The sequence below is a fragment of the Coloeus monedula genome, assembly GCF_965178545.1.
Source record: "Coloeus monedula genome assembly, chromosome: 1".
NCBI classification, from domain to species: domain Eukaryota; kingdom Metazoa; phylum Chordata; class Aves; order Passeriformes; family Corvidae; genus Coloeus; species Coloeus monedula.
The window spans coordinates 132224703-132242876 of NC_138781.1; the positions used below are offsets into that span (position 1 = coordinate 132224703).

General features: G+C 39.3%; 1 protein-coding gene across 1 annotated transcript; it reads left to right on the forward strand.

The window, feature by feature from the left end:
• Positions 1-1767: 1767 nt before the first annotated feature.
• LOC309578157 (carbonic anhydrase 3-like) lies at positions 1768-15530 on the forward strand (the record flags this gene model as incomplete). The annotated part of the gene is made up of 7 exons (XM_082290571.1): positions 1768-1824; positions 2731-2928; positions 9698-9816; positions 10651-10743; positions 11559-11624; positions 12508-12663; positions 15411-15530. Exons 1-7 carry the CDS (start codon positions 1779-1781, stop codon positions 15528-15530), a joined length of 798 nt encoding a protein of 265 aa, XP_082146697.1. The 5' UTR covers positions 1768-1778.
• Positions 15531-18174: the final 2644 nt, after the last annotated feature.

The following is an 18174-nucleotide window of genomic DNA, read 5'->3' on the forward strand; positions in this document are numbered from 1 at the left end:
AGTGCTCTATAGCTTCAATAACTCTTATAATTTGTTGGTGTTTACCTCTCTGATGAAGCATATATAAAGACAGCTGTCACTTATCCTCTTGCCATTTGTTTGCTATGCAAAGCACACTAAGCTTTTATAGTCTCATCTTATAAAAGAGGCTCTTTAATGGCCTTGTCTCCTCTGCACCTGCTGCAATTCGTCGTAATTCAGCTTCGTGAGGCCAACAGACCTGTCTCAGAGGAGGTCATCTCCAGCTCCAGTGACATGTCCTTGGTTCATTCCTGGGTTTTTCTGTGAGCATTTCCTGCCTGGTGATGCTTACTGACGTGTTATCACCAGCAGACCCACTCTTCTTCCTTCTCTTTCACTTCCTCTTCACATCAGAAAAAATCTATCAGCCAGGACTATGATTCAAGACCACCATGTTGCACTTTCTGCTACTAAATTCACCCACTGTAGTTTACACGACATTTGGGAATCTGAATTTTTCTGAATGATGACTCCACACTTCCATCCTGTGTCACTTGCATTTTCCTTCAACCAACTTGTACTTTTTTCCCCCCCACTTCATTACTAGCAAGTAAAATAAGATCACTCCTTCTTATACAGAAAGTCTTCTAAAATTTAAATCAGAAATCCACCTTTCAGTCCAGTGTTTTGTCTTCTACTTAGTCAGTCCCTCACTTTTACTCCATCGGTGCTAACCTCTGTCTGCTCTATCTTATCTGGCAAGTCCGTGTGTGTCAGAATAACAAATATTTTTAGAAGTAATTTGATTTCTATGTGTCACATAAGGAACACATGCCTGCTAGCAAACATGCTTACAATTTTAAGTGCAATCTGATGCATGACATCCTGCTAAATGAAAGGAGAATTAGAGCTGAAGCAAAACAAACAAATCCTGTGCTTAATTTGATAATAACGATTTTATCTGGAGCTGGCAGGAGCTGGATCTTCAGCTGGTGTAATGACTTCCATTTTCCAAGAAACCTTGGGGCAGAGGAAGCAGCACCTTTTTAAAGGCTGCAGCAATTAATGCCACCGATGTTTTGCAGGGAAGCTGTTTATGAAGGCGACGGGAAACCGCACAGCAGGGAGCAGCGCTGGAACCCAAGCGAATACACGGGAATTTCATAGGGAAGGGTGCGAACCTGTGATAGCCATTTGAACGGAGAAGCTGTTGGACTCGTCCTCTCACCCCCTGCTGGCCCCTGGATCAGGGCTATGTCACACACCCAGGAGGGAAACACGTCTCCAACACGGTGTCCTGGGGAGGGACTCAGCCTCTCCGAACCGGACAGGCCTTACGCCAAAGAGGCTTTCTGCAAAGAGCCATAAAAAGCCCCGCCAGCCTGCCTGTGACCTGCACATTTCATTTCAGCAGCCAGCCAGGCTAAGGCTTCCTGGTTGATCCGGCTGTGTGTGCGCGCATGCATGCGTACACATCTCACTTGAATTTGAAAACTATTCCTACACTGCCTGTGCCTAGTGCTGGACATCCGTGCTTTTCTACATTCCCATCTCCTCGGCGCCGGGGCAGGCGGTGGCAGCCCTTTGCCCTCCCTGGGCATTCCCGGCACGGTCCCGGGCCAGCTCCTTCCCCCGCATTCCCGGGGGGACAGCGGGAGCCGGGCGGGCGGTGCGAAGCAGCGCGGCTCTCCCCGCCCCCGGCTCCCGGGGCCGTCCCGGCCCTCGCGCGGCGGGGACGGGCATGGATTTGGCGGGAGTCTATAAAAAGCCGCCGTGAGACGAGGCCACCGTCCTGCCAGAGCCGCCGGCACCGCACCATGATCAACCCCAACTACTATCCCTGGGGCTACGACAGCGACAACGGTGAGCGCGGGGCCGCGCCCGGCCCGCTCCTGCTGGCACCGAAGCCCGGGCAGAACGGGGGCCCCGCTTCCCGAGGGAGCATGGCGGGGGATGCGGGCTTCAGGCGGGCCCGGGGCTGTGCAGGTGGCGTGGCCGAGGCCGCTTGGTTGTCGCTCACAGGCGCGGAAGAGGCGAAGCTGGTGGAAGGAGAGGTCAATGGCAGGGGGTCTCTAAGTTAAATAAAGTCAGATTTCCTACTGTTGATGTAAATTAAAATTTGACATAGCAATAAAATCCGGCTTTAAGCTAGCCCTAATGCAGGAAGAGCAGCGCTGGGCTGCAGGCCCCGCCTGCCTGCAGAGGTTGGGGATATTGGTGGTCTCTTGTTCCTGCTCTCTCCTCTGCTGCAGGAAGAACAGCTCAGTATTGGTCAGGCGCTTTCCACATGAACTTCTTGGTAAAACCGTGATGATAATTAAATCCATGTTTCAAACTCCTGGCATGTCCAGGGATCAGTGGCCTTTTCTCTTTCCATATGAGTACATGGTGCCACGTTTTAATCATTTGGGTATATCCCATCATATTTCTAGCCACTGCTGGACTTGGAGTATATACCTCTGGTTTTCTGCCTTGGCATATTATCAGTCTCCTAGTAGTCAGTCTTGAGGTTGCTCTAAGAGTTTAGGTTCAGTTGAGTGACTTGAAGTATCCAGTATTCCAGCTAAAAATCAACCAGTCAATTGCTTTTAATATAGTGAAACTCTTGGTAAGGCATGAGTAACAACTATGCAATTAGTAACCTACTTATTAATACACTTAAATGATGTTCTGTACTCAAGCAAAGCCAAGCTTGTGTTAATTGTAACAAGTATAATGCATACCTGTCTGGAAAAGATTTTCATGATACTTCTCTGTGCTTTTTTCTAGGACCAGATCAGTGGCACAAAAATTATCCTTTTGCAAAAGGACGCCATCAGTCACCAATTGAAATCAATAATAAAGAGGTGCATTATGATAGTTCTCTACTACCATGGTTTGCTAGTTATGATCCCGGTTCAGCTAAGACCATCCTCAATAATGGGAAAACCTGCAGAGTTGTATTTGATGATTCATTTGATAGATCAGGTCGGTTTTGTTTTCATCTCTCATTGCATCAAATATAAGTGACTGTTTCTCAATTTGTGTGGAAGAGCCTGCTTTGACTGTTCAGGCTGTTAGAAGGTCTCTGTGTACTGCCTGTGTGTGATGTACAGGTTTCTGTGACTGCTACTCTAGGCTGCTGCTGGGAAAGGTCTGGGACTCCTTCTAAAGTCCATAGGTAAAATCCTGGGGAATGGAGAGAGCCGCAAAGAAACTTGGTACAGGGTGAATTAAGGTATAAGATAAATTTCTGGGGTTGTAAAAAGCCATTGCAGTTGTGTTGCTTTCCAGGAGGAAGGAGTCCAGGCTTTATCTGTGAGAACTGAATTCCATTTTAGCTACTTGAGATGCCCAGCAGAACATCTTAAGTTACAATATTTAAAAATTCTATCCATGTAATTTTTGATAAATGAAGTAACAAACCAGATGTTGCCACAATGTCACGGTATTTAATCAGTTAAAGCTCTTCTTGGCATTCATGAGGTTTTGTCTTAATGAAGATTATGGGGCTGATAAATTTAATTTTGCCAGGTTTAATGTCCAAAATCTTTTATCCACTTGCAGCTCTGAGAGCATACAGTGTACAGACTTATTTCTCACATGCATTAAAACTTCCACTTCCCATTACAATATAAGTAGGATTGACAGCATAATTACTAAGAGAAATTTTACTAATAGATTGTTTCAAGTTAACTATATATGGACATAGATTTAATTTAATGGATTTTTAACAAATTACTTGGGTTTCATGAAAACTGAGGATCAAAATGTATGTAAGATGGACTAGTTAATATACTATCAAAACTCACAAATTACTATGCAGTCAAGAGTTTTGTTGCTTTTCTAGCAAAGTGGGAATTTTTAAAGTTATTTGAACAAAAATGTTATTAGTGTCAGATCAAATGACACACAAATAAAGAGATGTAGCTGTGGCATGAGATCTCCATGACTATTATCATTTTTTACCATCTGATGTATTTGTTAGAACAGCATCAGATATACCAATAGTTGCATCTTCTGCATAAAAGTAAAAGTAATTATTGTTAGAATAACTCAGATTTTGAATGGGAGGGAGTATCCAGGCACAGCAATCTACAGCATGGATGCAATACTTGCCACAAAGAGCAGAAAGTTTCAGAATGTTCTGAATATTTTTTCAGATGAACTGCTCAGTAACTTGTGTTTTGATCTCAGAAATAAAAAGTGACTCACTGCAAAAAAAGTAGGTGTATATCTCAGCTCTTTGAAGTCAAGAAACATTCAGTGTTTGTTGTTATGTCTCCTTTGTTATACCATTGCCTGCAGAGTCTGTGGGTGGTGTTCTTTCTCTAATATAATGCTAATTGCAGGACGAATTCCACTGTGCATACTCCTACTGACTTGAATACATTTTAAGTTTTTTAGGATATGTACGGTGGCTTATTTTTTATGTAAAAGAACCACCAGCTGCACAAAACATACATATGCAATAGCAATCATATAGGAATGAAGCTTTTATTCCTTTGGAACAAAGACATTAATTCTCTCATATCTATCTATGTATCTGTCACTCTGTCTATCTGAATTATTTCTGAGTTAACCAGAAAACTAAGGGCTTCATTTATTTTCCTGACTCTTTTCAGTTATAGTGGTCATACCCATATCTGTACTTCTGTCTTCATTTGTTTGGATAAAATAGATTGCTGAACAAATTGCCAAGGTGAGTGATAAAATTAATTACTTTGGATGTCTCCAAGTTTTACATCCATTGTGTATTCTGCCAAGAACACCCGGAGCATTCACAGTTCGGGACAGTTTCTTAAATTCAAGCAATTAGAGTGCCATCCAATGTAATTCAGGTATTATGTTGAAAAAGGCCTTATTACTTTTATGTTTGGTGTTAGCCTAGTAGAAGGACTTTGAGAATTCCAGCTACTTATAAAGTCTAGTTGACTTTGAGAATCTGCTATAGAGTTGAAAGCTTTGCTGACAGATAAAGCTGCTACAGGAGCAGTATCGTGCCTCTGCTGCCTGTCCATACAAGTTAATGGATTCTTGCGGACTCAGTTCCCTGCCTTACTGTACCAATGTAGATGGACCTTATGCACTATAAAATGATTGCAGGTGGAGGCTGGAGTCTCAAAATGCAGGAAAGAACTGGGAGCTGAAATCAAACCTTCTAGGTGGCTGGGCCCAGTAAAACACACACCTGAACTTGGGTACTTTGGCAGCCTGCCACTTCTGTGGTTTTTTGGCCTGACTGGCAATTCAGATACTCTTTTAGATCCAGCAGTGACCCAGTTTTGGTTTGAATTAGGGCTGAAATCTTATTTCCACTAGCAGAATCCATTTATTTCTAAAATTTAAAAAAAATCATGTCAGAGAAATGTCCTGAGAGCTTCTAACTGGTGGAACTATTGTCATGATGCTGTGTGAGATATATAACTTCTTTACAATTAATGACTCTTCAGCTTTTGTTGTAATAGCTTGGTTAAATGCTTACACCAAGATGTTTGATTGTTTGAGAAACAATAAAGATACAAAAGTCTGGTAATGGAACTCAGACAGAGCAGCTGAGAAGAGATACACTAAGGCTACATCAAATGAGTGCCTTCCTTCATCTTCTGTCTTTGTCTGTTGTTTTTGTTGGCACTTTTTATGGGTGTTCATCAACCAACCAAATTCCTACTTCTTCTTTTACTGGCTTTCAGATGGATGATATTTAAGGGCTTGGAGTACCTCAGTGCAGGCACACATTCTTACAGGGTTACCTTGATGCTGCTTTCAGAATCTTTCCTATCAAAGAAATGGGTGGCTCTGAAAGTGGATGATGCAAAAAAAAAAAAAATTAGAGACAGTTACTGTAAGAAGTTGGAGCTTGTTGCTAATCAATTCTTTCAGCATGACTAGGGCTTGTGGCCAGCATTTCCTCAAATAACCCTTTGTGGGAAATCTCATTTATTTTTGCAAATGAATTTTTGATTATCAACTTTTGTTAAATAAAACATTCATTTGTTGACTGGTTATTAAAGAGAGAGGATGGACCCCAGTAACTTTAATTAAACCAAGGGGAAATCTGTCCATAGACATTCCAGTTTTGGTTGATTCCTGCAAAATATTACTTAACATTTTGTCTGCTGAATTTACACTGGAGAAAACCAGTAGCTGTTACAAGAATAGCACCACTAAATCCCAGTACTCTTGTAGCTGTGGTACGTACATACCACTCAATGGCTGTAGTGCATAAGGCAAAAGGCAGCAAAGTTAAATTCTTCCTTCACTGTAACAACACATCTGTCTACATGAAGGTATTGAGAACTCCTGTACTTGGGTACAGGGAATTTAGGATTTGAGCTCCTGTTAACTTTCAATTTCCATTGTTAGAATTAAAAGTGCTTGACTTTTAATTCTAGTCAAGGGCCTGCTGAGGCTACAGTTACACAGAGGACTGTCAGTTTTCCACCCCGGGAGGTGTGGGGCGGCCACCTATTCAGCCCTACACAGATCACAAACATGATTCGGGAGCTCCCTGCTGAACAGGCTGTGATCAGTGGGCACAAAACTGGCAAAGGTGAGTTACAGTGTAGGTGAGGGTGAGTGGCAGGCTGACAGGCTTCTATCTGACACTTTTCTTTCCCACTCTGTCCCTAAAAGAGTACAAAGTTCAAACAGAAGCAAAAGTAATCCTTCTGCATATCTATTCAGTGCTTGCTTAAAGAAAATTTCAGTGAGAACTGAAATTTGAGTTCCAAAAGCTTTTCAGAAACATATTACATCCCTGCAGTTAGCCAGACAGTTTCAGTACAGAGATCCTCTTGTGAGCAGAGGCTTTTTTATGACTTTTAAAATGTGACACTGATGTGAAGCAGCTGTGGTTTCTGTACTGCACTGTTAGATTCTATGATGAAGCAGTATAACAAAGGTAATACGTCTTTTCAATTGTCATACAGTAGTACATTACTAATTTAATTTCATTGTGGTTTGCCATTTCATTTTATGGATTTGACAGGATGCGAGATCATAAATCTTCCTATAACAGTCATTCCTTCTCATGTTCATAAACACAACTCATCTCATGAGTCTGTTTTGTTCTCCGTGGGTTTTTCCACCTGGCTTTCATGGTGTGCCTTTACTGCAAACAGGGAAGGCATTTATGTAGGCATAACCATGCCAGTTTTACCTTAGTGAGGGCAAATGACAATTGACTAGCACAGATTAACAACCAGACCCCTACAGAAGCTGCTCAGCAAGTGGATGCACATATTTGAAAAGCTTCTTGTCACTTTTCTGTTGTCAAGGACACCCAGCTAGCTAAAGTAAAGTGACTGGAGCAGCCATCTCCACTTAACTGCATGACAGCTTCATTTTGCTGTGTCACAGAATGAGAGACAGGGTTTTCTTGCCTTAGTAACATCCTTCTGTGCAACACTTGCCCTAGAGATTACATTGAAAGTGAAAAAAAGCCCATTCTTTTATTAGCCTGTTTTGTCTCATGCTGCTCAGCTGATGACAGATCAAATAAAAGGTGAGCTTTTTTCCAGAACAGATGTCTACGTGTGTGTCCATGTAGGATTGTTCTGTGATAGATCATTCTTCAAGTGTGGATGTGTGAGGGGCACAGAATTTGGGCAAGACTGACGTGATATTTTTATGTCTGGTATCAGGCACTAATGGTGGTGTACAAACCCATTTAGAGTCAGTCAGTGAGCAGTGGGATTAAAGTTTGCAACAATAAGGCACCAAAAAAGGAATGAGCTGGTTTGTATATTCCTGCACCTGAGCCATGTTACTTTAATGACAGCAAGTTTAAGGGAGTTACATTTTGGTAATTCTGCTGTGACTCAGATATTTAAGGTGAACATTTCCTGTGTAATAATTGTCAGAAAAATATCCCAATACATGTAAATATTATATACTAACATTGCTGAAAAATAATGTTTGTGCATTTTTATTTGTGTAGTATTGAAAACAAAAGCCCAAGAGGATAAAGATATGTTTAGAATTTAGGTTCCAAAGCACATGCTTTAAAAAAAAAATTATCTTACTAATTTTGAGCTATGCAGACATACTTTGGGATTTTAAATGTTTTAAATATTGAAGAACTTATTCTTGTAATGGTTTTGTTTACTTTTCCTTTTTTAAAGTGCAGGAAAACTTCATTTACTTACATTGTCATTTCATGTATTTATATGTTTAATACTACACACTTGTAATTAAAAGAAAGGAGACACCTTTTTGTCCTTCAGGAGCTGTGGCTGGCATCATTCTGTCTGCTTAAAGTGTGCTAGGTAAAAGTTACTGTCTATTTATAGATGAGTGAAGCTGGAATGTGTTGGCAGGAGATGATGCAGAGCTTCACCTAATGCCCAATCAAAAATGTCTGCTGATGGCCCATCAGTGGAAATAATGACATGTTTTTGCCTAAAGAGGATTATTTGGCCTTACAGATCTATTTTGATGGAGAATTGATGGCCTCATCAGCTACTACTCTTACCCTGACTGTGTTGACTACAGTTCAGAATGTCTGTGGGAAGAAGTAAAAGGAATTTGTTGAGAATAACAGCTTGCTCTACTCTTAGTGCTGTATGTCTTGAGACAATAATGGATTTAATTATTTTCTTTTCATATTGAAGGATATTTTTCTCTGGCATATAAAGACCTGTTCTTGAGAACTGCTGAATGTTTTATAGGAATGCTGTAAATTCTATCCTCAAAAAACATGAATGAGAATTGAGTATCTTCTAGTATTTGGTGAATGTAAATACATTCTTTCTATTTTATTGATCCTTTCAAATACACCACCTTCATTTACAATTTTATTTATAAATGTTAAGATTATTTAGAATACTAGATATCATTCATCACAGGCTGAACTTTTCATTAGTAAAATAGCTTGCATTCTCAGTGATTGCTTTTCTGGTTTATTTGCTGCTTTCTTACTCCTCTTCCATAACTGGAGGGAGCAGCCATTAGAGCAGAAGCAGCATCAGTAATTTCATAACTTCTTAAACAAATAAGTCATAGCTTGCAGTAAGACACACAATTTTGTTGTGTTTTGTGGAAATTTGTTTATCATCACGTTAGTAGTTGATCTTAATCGTGGTTATGTTTATGTACTTCCGCATAGATAAATCCTAGATTCAAGTCAGGGGGAGATTAAGACATCTAAATTTAGGTGTATTATTGTGGGATTTCAACAGTTGGTGGGTTATATCTAAACTGCTGTTTGAGGCAACAGAGTTGGAGTTCAAGGAGTCCAGAGAGCAATCCAGGTCGCTGTCTGTTGAGTGTCTACCTTAAGGCAAGCAGAATTACTCTAGAGGCTTGACTGTTCTGCTGAAGGTATACTTCAGTTACCCAAACACAGGCATCCTGTGACATGTTTGATAACCTAATCCGTTTCCCCTTGCCTCCAGATACTGCTTTAGAAATGTACAGTTCTTCCACAGATCCTGGACCACATTTCTCAGTCCTGTCCAGATGTCTCTGGAATATTCCAGAAAGTACTAGGTGCACATTTATGCGGCTGAATTAAATCAGTGATCTCTAGTGACTGTAATGGAAGCCTAGATACTCAAGTTCTCTGCCTATAAGTGCATATAGCTGAAGATGGTTGCCTGACATGTGGCTAAAATCAGTGCAGATTTTCAGAACACAGAGCATCTGTACAGTAAATATGTAAATACGTGTGTAAATATTGTAGATACATATGTATTTCATTTTAAAGAATTGGGAGATACTTCAGTCTGATGCTGTTGCAGATTATCAATTGCAGTGCTGAGAGGTGGGCCACTTCCACAAGTCTACAGGCTACGGCAGCTGCACTTCCACTGGGGCTCGTCTGACGACCACGGCTCGGAGCATGTTGTGAATGGAGTGAGGTATGCAGGAGAGGTAAGGCTCACCACTTTTTACTTTAAAACAGGGTGTAAAATAAAATTTGTCACTATTGTTCTGGTGGGACAAAATTTGTCATTTGTCTGCTTTTCAGGGAGTTCTTTCTATTTATTTATCTGTGCATTTTTATTCTTACTCCCATCGATTCTTATAAATGTGAATCAGGTTGAAGTAACTCTCAACTACGAGAAAAGAAAAATATTGTGTGAAACAAAGGTTTCCATGTTCTCAAACCAATTTGGTGTGATACAGCACAAGAAGACTGAATTACTCAGAAGCAATCCAAACTTACTAAAACAGTATTCTGAAAATACAGAATTATAGTAAAAGTGTAGAATTGCAGTGATAGAAAGGGGGAAGAATGAATTACCTGGGTTCTTTACCACTTTAGCATTGTAAAGAAAATGAGAAATGTAGACTAATAATACACATGAATGACATTCATATGGCTTCTTTGACAGAATTGCTGTAATTTCAATGCCAAATAGAAATGAATCATGTATCAGTAGATGATGTCTGAACTGCATGTTCTACCTGCTTACTTAAGCAGCTTTTCTTCAGCTTTAAGATGAGATTCCAGTTAATTTTTTCCCATTTCTTATTAAGATATTTATAGTTTATTTTAAAGCAAATGATAGTATAATTAATAATGTATGACAGATATAACTAATATATGACTTTGCTGTCCCTTTTTCTTTTCTCTTTTTTGCAAGGCCTCATTATCATTCTTTGTTGCCTCAAACTCACGCAGTTATGTGAATCACTGTAAATTCAGCCTATGATGGCTTGCTGTCGAGTAATGGGTTTTTTTACGTTTTTCTTTGTTTCCAGCTACATTTGTTACACTGGAATCCCAAATACAGTAATTATCTTGATGCTAGGAGAAGAACTGATGGGATAGCTGTTCTGGCCATATTTTTGCAAGTAAGTAGAACCATGCAACCCTTCTTTGCACTGATGCTATGGAGTTCCTGTTCTTAGAGGGTTGAAAAAAAGCAAAATTCTCTGAGTATATTTTCTAGGGATCCTACCACATTGAAGGGGTTGACTTTCAGTAATGTATCCTTTTCAAGTTATAGAGCATGAGTCATATTATGTCAAGTGGTATCCAATACTACACACACTTGTGCCTGCAGCTATTGTGTCACTATGTGGCTCATGGAATGGGGACACGTGTCAGAAGTGCCCTCTGACCAACAGCAGTCAGCTGTGTTTTTGCTGATTGGGGATGGATTTCAAGGACATGTATCTCTTCTAGGTTCTTCATGAACTTTCTCTCAAACAGAACTATCTCACAGGCAATGCATATAACTCATCCTTTTTTATAAATCCTTTTGGGGGCATACAACCTTAGCCCTGAAGTATTAGCTGTTGCCCTCTCCTGTTTAATTCATATTCACTAGAGATAGCACTAGAGGTAGAAAGATGGATGTCTTTTTTGAGATCAGCAATTGCAAACAATATATCTGACCATGAAATCTGTGTTGTGAAATTACCTGTTATGAAAAAATTTCTATACTGATACAATTTCCCCCTTTGTATTATAATACCTGTTGGGGTACAGACAGAGGTAACAGACAGAAGACATAGTTTACCAAGCTGGTAGGTGTGATAGGTTGGGTTAATGCATTATAATTTTATCGTTTATATATGTTTAGATGCTCATATGGAAAAGTAGGAGGAAGAAGAAAGCTGGTCAAGCAGAACTCCTTGCTTAGCTCATGCTCCCTTCTTTACAGGTAGGGGAAACTCCTAAACCAGAGATGAAGAGAATTCTTGAAGAAATAAATGCAATCAAAACAAAGGTAATGATGTTAGGCTTTCATTATAGGAAGACTGCTCAAAGTCTCAGGACAAAAAAAACCCAGTATCACGATGTCTGACTTTCTAGTTTTCAAATTCTGCTCTGCAACATTTCCAGAATATATTTGGGAATAAAACCATGCATAGCTTTTCATTACCATGAAAAGTCCTTTCTCTTCCATTTACATATGAGCCTTCTTTGACTTTAGTGGGGCTTAAGAGTTTGGTAAAACAAGTCATTTTGCCAGTTTTTACTCACCTAAAAACTAGGCATGGAACCTTATTGCCTCAGTGGGCAGTGCCAAATAAAAGGCATCTTTGGAAATCAGTCCATTTGGTCTTAATATATAGGCTGCCTAATGGATCTCTGGAAATGCCACTGAGTAGACATTTGTGTCTTAGATAGCATTATGTGGTAATTCTCACATTCCATAGGCTGTCTTGCTTGTTATTAGCACAAATGCTATGAAAGTAGTACCTGTCTCACTTTTTTATATGGTGACATAATCCAATATTCAATAGATAGAAACAATTTCCATAAGAAAGGAGGCCAGAAGAGGAGTATTTCTGCACAGAAATGAGTGAAACACATTGGTACTGGACACCACTTCACATGAGTTAGCTCTGGTACAAGAAGTAGCACCATGAAGTTTTATGTTTTGTCATGCTTCTCTGGGCCCAGCTGTAAGGGTCATTCAGTCCACTTATCTTCACATTGCATCATTATATCTCATGTAGATCTGTGCTTACTTTCCTCAGTTCATACATTTGAAGTATCTGAGTCACTTCCTGTTTCTTAAAATAAGAGAGCTGCAAACTAATCTTGACTATATTTTTGAGGAGTTTTCTGTTTGGTTTTGTTGTGTTTTTGTTTTTATTTTAAAGGGGAAAATGGTTCCTTTTCCAAACTTCGATCCTTCAATTCTTTTCCCTAAATCTCATGACTACTGGACATACCATGGATCTTTCACTACTCCACCCTGTGAAGAGTGTGTTACCTGGATTATTCTTAGAGAGCCTATCATAGTCAGTTCAGACCAGGTAAACTTCCTCCTTCTTTTTACTTATGTGCCATAACCTGAATTTATTCTTTTGACAAGGAAAACACTCACTGCATTTGTGAGAAATTACAGGATTAAAAGGAGAGTGAAGAACTAGCCCACATCCAACACCATGGTAGTTCAAGCCCACAGACATCAAAGAGTGTTTTAAATCAGTAAAAACATACCACAGTGTACATGGTAAGAGTTTTCTTTCAAAAACATCATTTATCAGAATACAAATGTAATGGGATTGGTGATTCTGCCTGCCCTGTATTGCAGATGGGAGTGTAAATTGGAAGTGTTGAATCATGTGCTTGATACCCGTGTTTCTGGAAGGCACACCAGCTAAATTTTCATAAACTGGAGCAACATTAGATAACTCTAAGTTATTGGTAATGTCAAAAACTCCTTTGGTCACTTACTGTAAAGAAGTATTTCTTGTTAATTTCCCCTCCTAATTTCCCCTCAATCCACTTAGAGGAATTTGAATGCCCTCTTCAGCACATTTCCACCTGTGATTCTACTGTTACCACACAAGTCAGTGTTCTCATCTGAGGTTATTCCTCTAGTCAGCAGACTATAAGGATATGATACCACAAACTTGAAGGCTCCAGGATACAAAGCACATGAATATTAATCAAGGGACTGACATATTATGTAATATTTAATTCAGACACATAACTTTTCATTTTAGGTTTTCAAGATGATAATGTGTTTAGTTCATTCGTTGATGTGCATGTTATCACAGAAAGAAAATATTTTTATTTTCTAGTACTTTGTGTTTATGTGGCTCTTTTAAGTAATACAACTCAGGTACGATGAGAACCTTAGCTGGCAATAGACAAAATATGACAATGTATTCATGTCATTTACAGCTTAATTTTCAGAGCTTATTGAATTGCTCTGCCTCCTGTTTCCTTGCCCATCTGAAAATTAAAATATGGGAGCTATTTTAAAGTGGGTACTTGTGTGAAAAATACAAATATCGTCTGACTGGTTTCCCCAAAATGAATCATCTTAGATGTTTATATTGCAGAAGATCAGCTATAGATTTTACTAGGAAAAGTGTAGTCATTATTGAGCATCTCTGATATAAAATGCATTTTTAAAGAAATAACTAATCACATCATTGATCCAGCTTCATGAAAAGACTTTTTGAGTACTGTTGTGTTTGGGTCATGGTCTTTTTCTCAGCTGTTCTAAAATTAGTGAGTTTTGGGAAACATACAGACTGTTCTTTAACTATCCTTCCTGTAGAAAAAATGGAGCATTTAAGGTAAAGATGAAATTACTACATAAAGATGAGACATTGGCTCTTACCCTGAGGTAGCTGCTTTTCAGGCAGAATTGGCAGTGTGTGTGAGTTATTGTCTAGAAATACTTCCCTCACTCTAGAGTGCCTGCACTCTAAATAATGTATTCATAAGAGGATTGTGTTGCCAATTATTTCTAATCCTAGACAGTGTACTACCATGGCAGCCTCATTAATAGTGATTATTTTAAGTGTGTGTGCATTTGCGGTGAATTTCTTGGATGCTTTTGCAGCCAGATGGTAACTGTATATTAGCCACAAGGGGAAGTGCAGTCGCTGCAAATCAGTGCTCTGCAGGAAAATCAATTCACCAGAAATCCCAGTGAGATACAGTGTGGGTGGCCTAGCTGCTCAGATTACTTTTAATGAAAGAACAGGAATTTAACTGTGGAATAACTGTCTAATTGCAGATTAATTTTTTCATCTTTATGTAATTGTAGCCTGAATACATGTTGGTTTTTTACTGAGTAGAGCAGATCTTCCACAAATAATAAACCCCAGCACTCTTCTCCAATAGTAGTATATCAGTATTAACAAAACTGATTAACAATTTTCATCTCTTCCCATACAAATTATTCTTCATCTGAAATCTGAAATTTAATTTCAGACTATGAATCCATCAGATGCATATTATGTTTGTTATAAATATGACCTCATCATTGTTCAGGCAGACTGAGATGGCTGGTTTTTCTGAGCTGTTCAGTGAAGAGTAATGTTGAGATGCCTGAGCTAGCTCAGTCCATAGACTGGAACTAGTTTAATCACAGTGAACCCAGGTTTTACAACCTAGACAGAAGTTCTGCTTGTATTGGCCTTGAAGTCTGTACTGAAAATCAGCATATTGAAGGTCCTGGTGAACAAAGGTGATGTGTGCCCTGCATGGGGCTGCATTTTCAAGTTGAAACCTTGACCAGGTCTTTATCCAGATTTTAATTGCTGTTATTAATAATGAACTTCTTGTGTCACTGCAGCAAAATGTATCCTCTGCTCAGACCTACTATGGAAATGAACAATTCATTTATAATTCAGCTTTAAAACCTTGCAATTCTAAAGGATTCTTAACAATCAGGCACTAAGGCAGGGTTAGAGTAGGAGAGGTTTATAGAGCACTCGCTGCTGTATTCACGTTTTCTGAGCACTTCCCACAGTTTCTTTGGCTTTACATGGTTCTGTAGACAGTACCTAAATGACACTATTTTTCAAAATCCTGTTCAAATAGGACCTATTTTTATGTTTTGACTATTCCTAAGACTATCACTGCTACAAAAAAACCATGAGTACAGTTCTTGTGGTGGTGGAGTGAAGGACATCTTCACAACTTTGAAGGAGACTTTTTTCCACAGCTCGACCAGCCTCCTTAGTTTAATTGTTGGGCTGTGGATTTGATACCAAAGGATTTCCATCAGGACACTTCAATTTTTGCTCTTCTGCAGATGGCAAAGCTCCGCAGCCTCTCCAAGAATGCCGAGAATGAGCCTGATCATCCCTTGGTTGATAACTGGCGCCCAACTCAGCCGCGGTATTTCAGGATGGTGAGCGCGTCGTTCCTCTAGGACCTGGCTCCTGTTGGGTGGCTCTGAGTGAGGCAACCTCTAGAAATAAGGGCTGTTTTTGTTTTCTGTCCTTTGCTTCTGTTTGGTTCTTCATAACTGCTTTAACATTGGCTTTTGTTAATAGCTCAAAGGAAGAAAGAAGATGCTACTAATAATTACAAGAGAATTTCCTATTGGGCACATGTTCCTTGATGCTTGTCTGATTGCATGCTAAAGAGGTTTCAGTTAAGAGAAGTAATTGTTTTCACCATTAAAGACATATTTTTCAATAGTTGTTTTCAGCATTATCCATATCCAGCTCTTAGCCACACCAGTTAATTCACAAGGCATTCTTGGAAATTATAAACTCTTTTGGTCTTTGATACTCTCATAAAATATGAAAGGGTAGGAAATTGTGTTATAATCATTGATAAAGGGCTAAACTTTCACTTCTTAAAACAATGGGCAGGTGAAATAGAGGTCTGTTCTGAAAACCGTATTCACTGAGTTATATGTAGTTAAAACTATGGGAAGGGGGAAGAGCTATTTCTGTTTGTGTCACAACTGGTTCCCTTTAATAAAAGACTAATTTCCATATTAATGTTGTAGCAGTCAAGGTGACATAAATTTTGTGAAGTTGGTCTTCGTATCCTTCGCATATATTTTCTTCGTGTATGCAAATGGATTTTCTATATAAAACCGGTGTTCAAATACGAAGAGTCCTTAGTCTTCTCAAATTTTTTTTTGAGACAAATTCTCCTTTCATGTACAAATGTAATCAATCCTGCTGTCAATGAAATGTGTGCATAAACGTATGAAACCACAGTTGGACTCTTAATCAAAATGCAGTTGACCAATGTATTCTTGTCTCTTGTTTTGGCATGAACAATGAAACAGGATTGTACGCCTATAATTGAAATAACACTATTTCTGCATTAAAAAATCCAACAATAATAAATACATTTACTTAAGATTTTTTGTTCTGTAGTTTTTTACTATTTAGAAATATGTAAAAGTAACAGAATTTTGAAGAAAGACTTGTCAATGTCCCCTGTATTACATCTTTGTGGAAACTGATGATGCGTAGTATCTTTTTCAGATGTTTGTTTGAACTACAAGAGTACTGATTTCACTTGACATCTTAAGTAGCTACATCCTATTATTTTAGTGAGATCATCTCTATTCTGGCAATGGCTTTCTTGCAAAATCACATTAATCAATTTTGCAAGTTGATTGTAGAGTGGAAAAGTTCAGTCTGTATCCATACCCACTAAACTGAAAGGTAATTTACATTGAGCGCAGGATATACAAAGCTGGTGCTGCTCTGTCAGTGGCTTGATTCTTGGCTGCCATGTTCTAGGGCAGAAGGATGTTGCTGAGCTTGGTGATGGGAGAAGGGTTATGTTCTCATTACAAAAAGGAAAATTTAAGCAAAAATTGATTTTCCAAAATTCTTAGTTTGTTGTGAGTTACAAGGTAAGTTGTTTTATATGGTCCTTTATTAAACTGAGTTGCATAGTAGTTGAGTAGGCTTTTTTTTCCCCCTAGCAGTTTATGGTACTGCAAATCTGGAGGGGTTTTTAATGATATGGTGGTTTCCCAGTCACACTTTGCAAAGGAGCTATCTGGGTGCCATAAATGAAGTTGAGGTAAGCCTCGTCCTCCAGAGCCATGTTTATTAACTTGGAAACTTAAAACTTGAAATAATCTCTCAAAAGAAAGTTTCATTTGAATCTTTCATGCAGTTGATTTCATATTATCCATATTTATAATTAGTAAAATGTAGACTAAATTAGGCCCAGGAGAGTTGCAGATAGGAGGAAGTATGTGAAAAAGGGTTTGGGCATTGTTTTAGAGACCGCATCCCGATGTTCAGGGACTGTCGGAAGTAATGATGATAGATCTAGAAAACAATGGTTCAGCAGGTATCAGGGAAAAATGGAAAGAGTAGGAGTAGAAGGAAAATAAAAAGCCAAAGAATGGGGGTGGGGTGCTTCAGGGACCTTGTGAATCATGCTGTAAGCTGAACATACGAGGAGATTAGGGAGAGTTTTGAAGGCAGCAGGGGGAAATGTGGGGTGCTGTGAGTCAGCGTTTAGAATGTGCTTACGTATCATGCAATTTTCTGCTCTCTCTGGCTGTGTTCATTGTTATTCTGCAGAGGTTACCCTGTGCTTTTCAGCCTTCCCCAAGTACAAGAAAAAATCACTGGTATGAGTGAATTCAGATCATGTAGTAGTAACATTCATCATACCTTGCTTCTTACCTGCACATTCCTATTATGTGGCGTAACTCTGCACTGCAGGAGCAGGGAGCACTGGGTTCAGAACTACCTGGTAAAAAGGAAAGACATCCAGTTTTCATCTTGGTGGGGTAGAACACAATGAATTACTACTGTATTTGACTTTCATACCACGTATGCCTGACTACACTTGGTGACATCAGTGCTAATTAGGAACAGTCCCTCTGAAACAAATGCAGACATGAGACACGCAGCCACACTGCACAGCTCGTTGGCAGCCCCTTCTCCAAGTTACATTTCATCTGCTGCAGAGGTCAGAAATGACATGGCTGTGCTTTGTGGCACTGTGAGTCTTCCTGAAACTTTAAACATTTTAATGGTATGGCTGTACCTGCATCCATGTCACTGGCAGTCTTGAACACG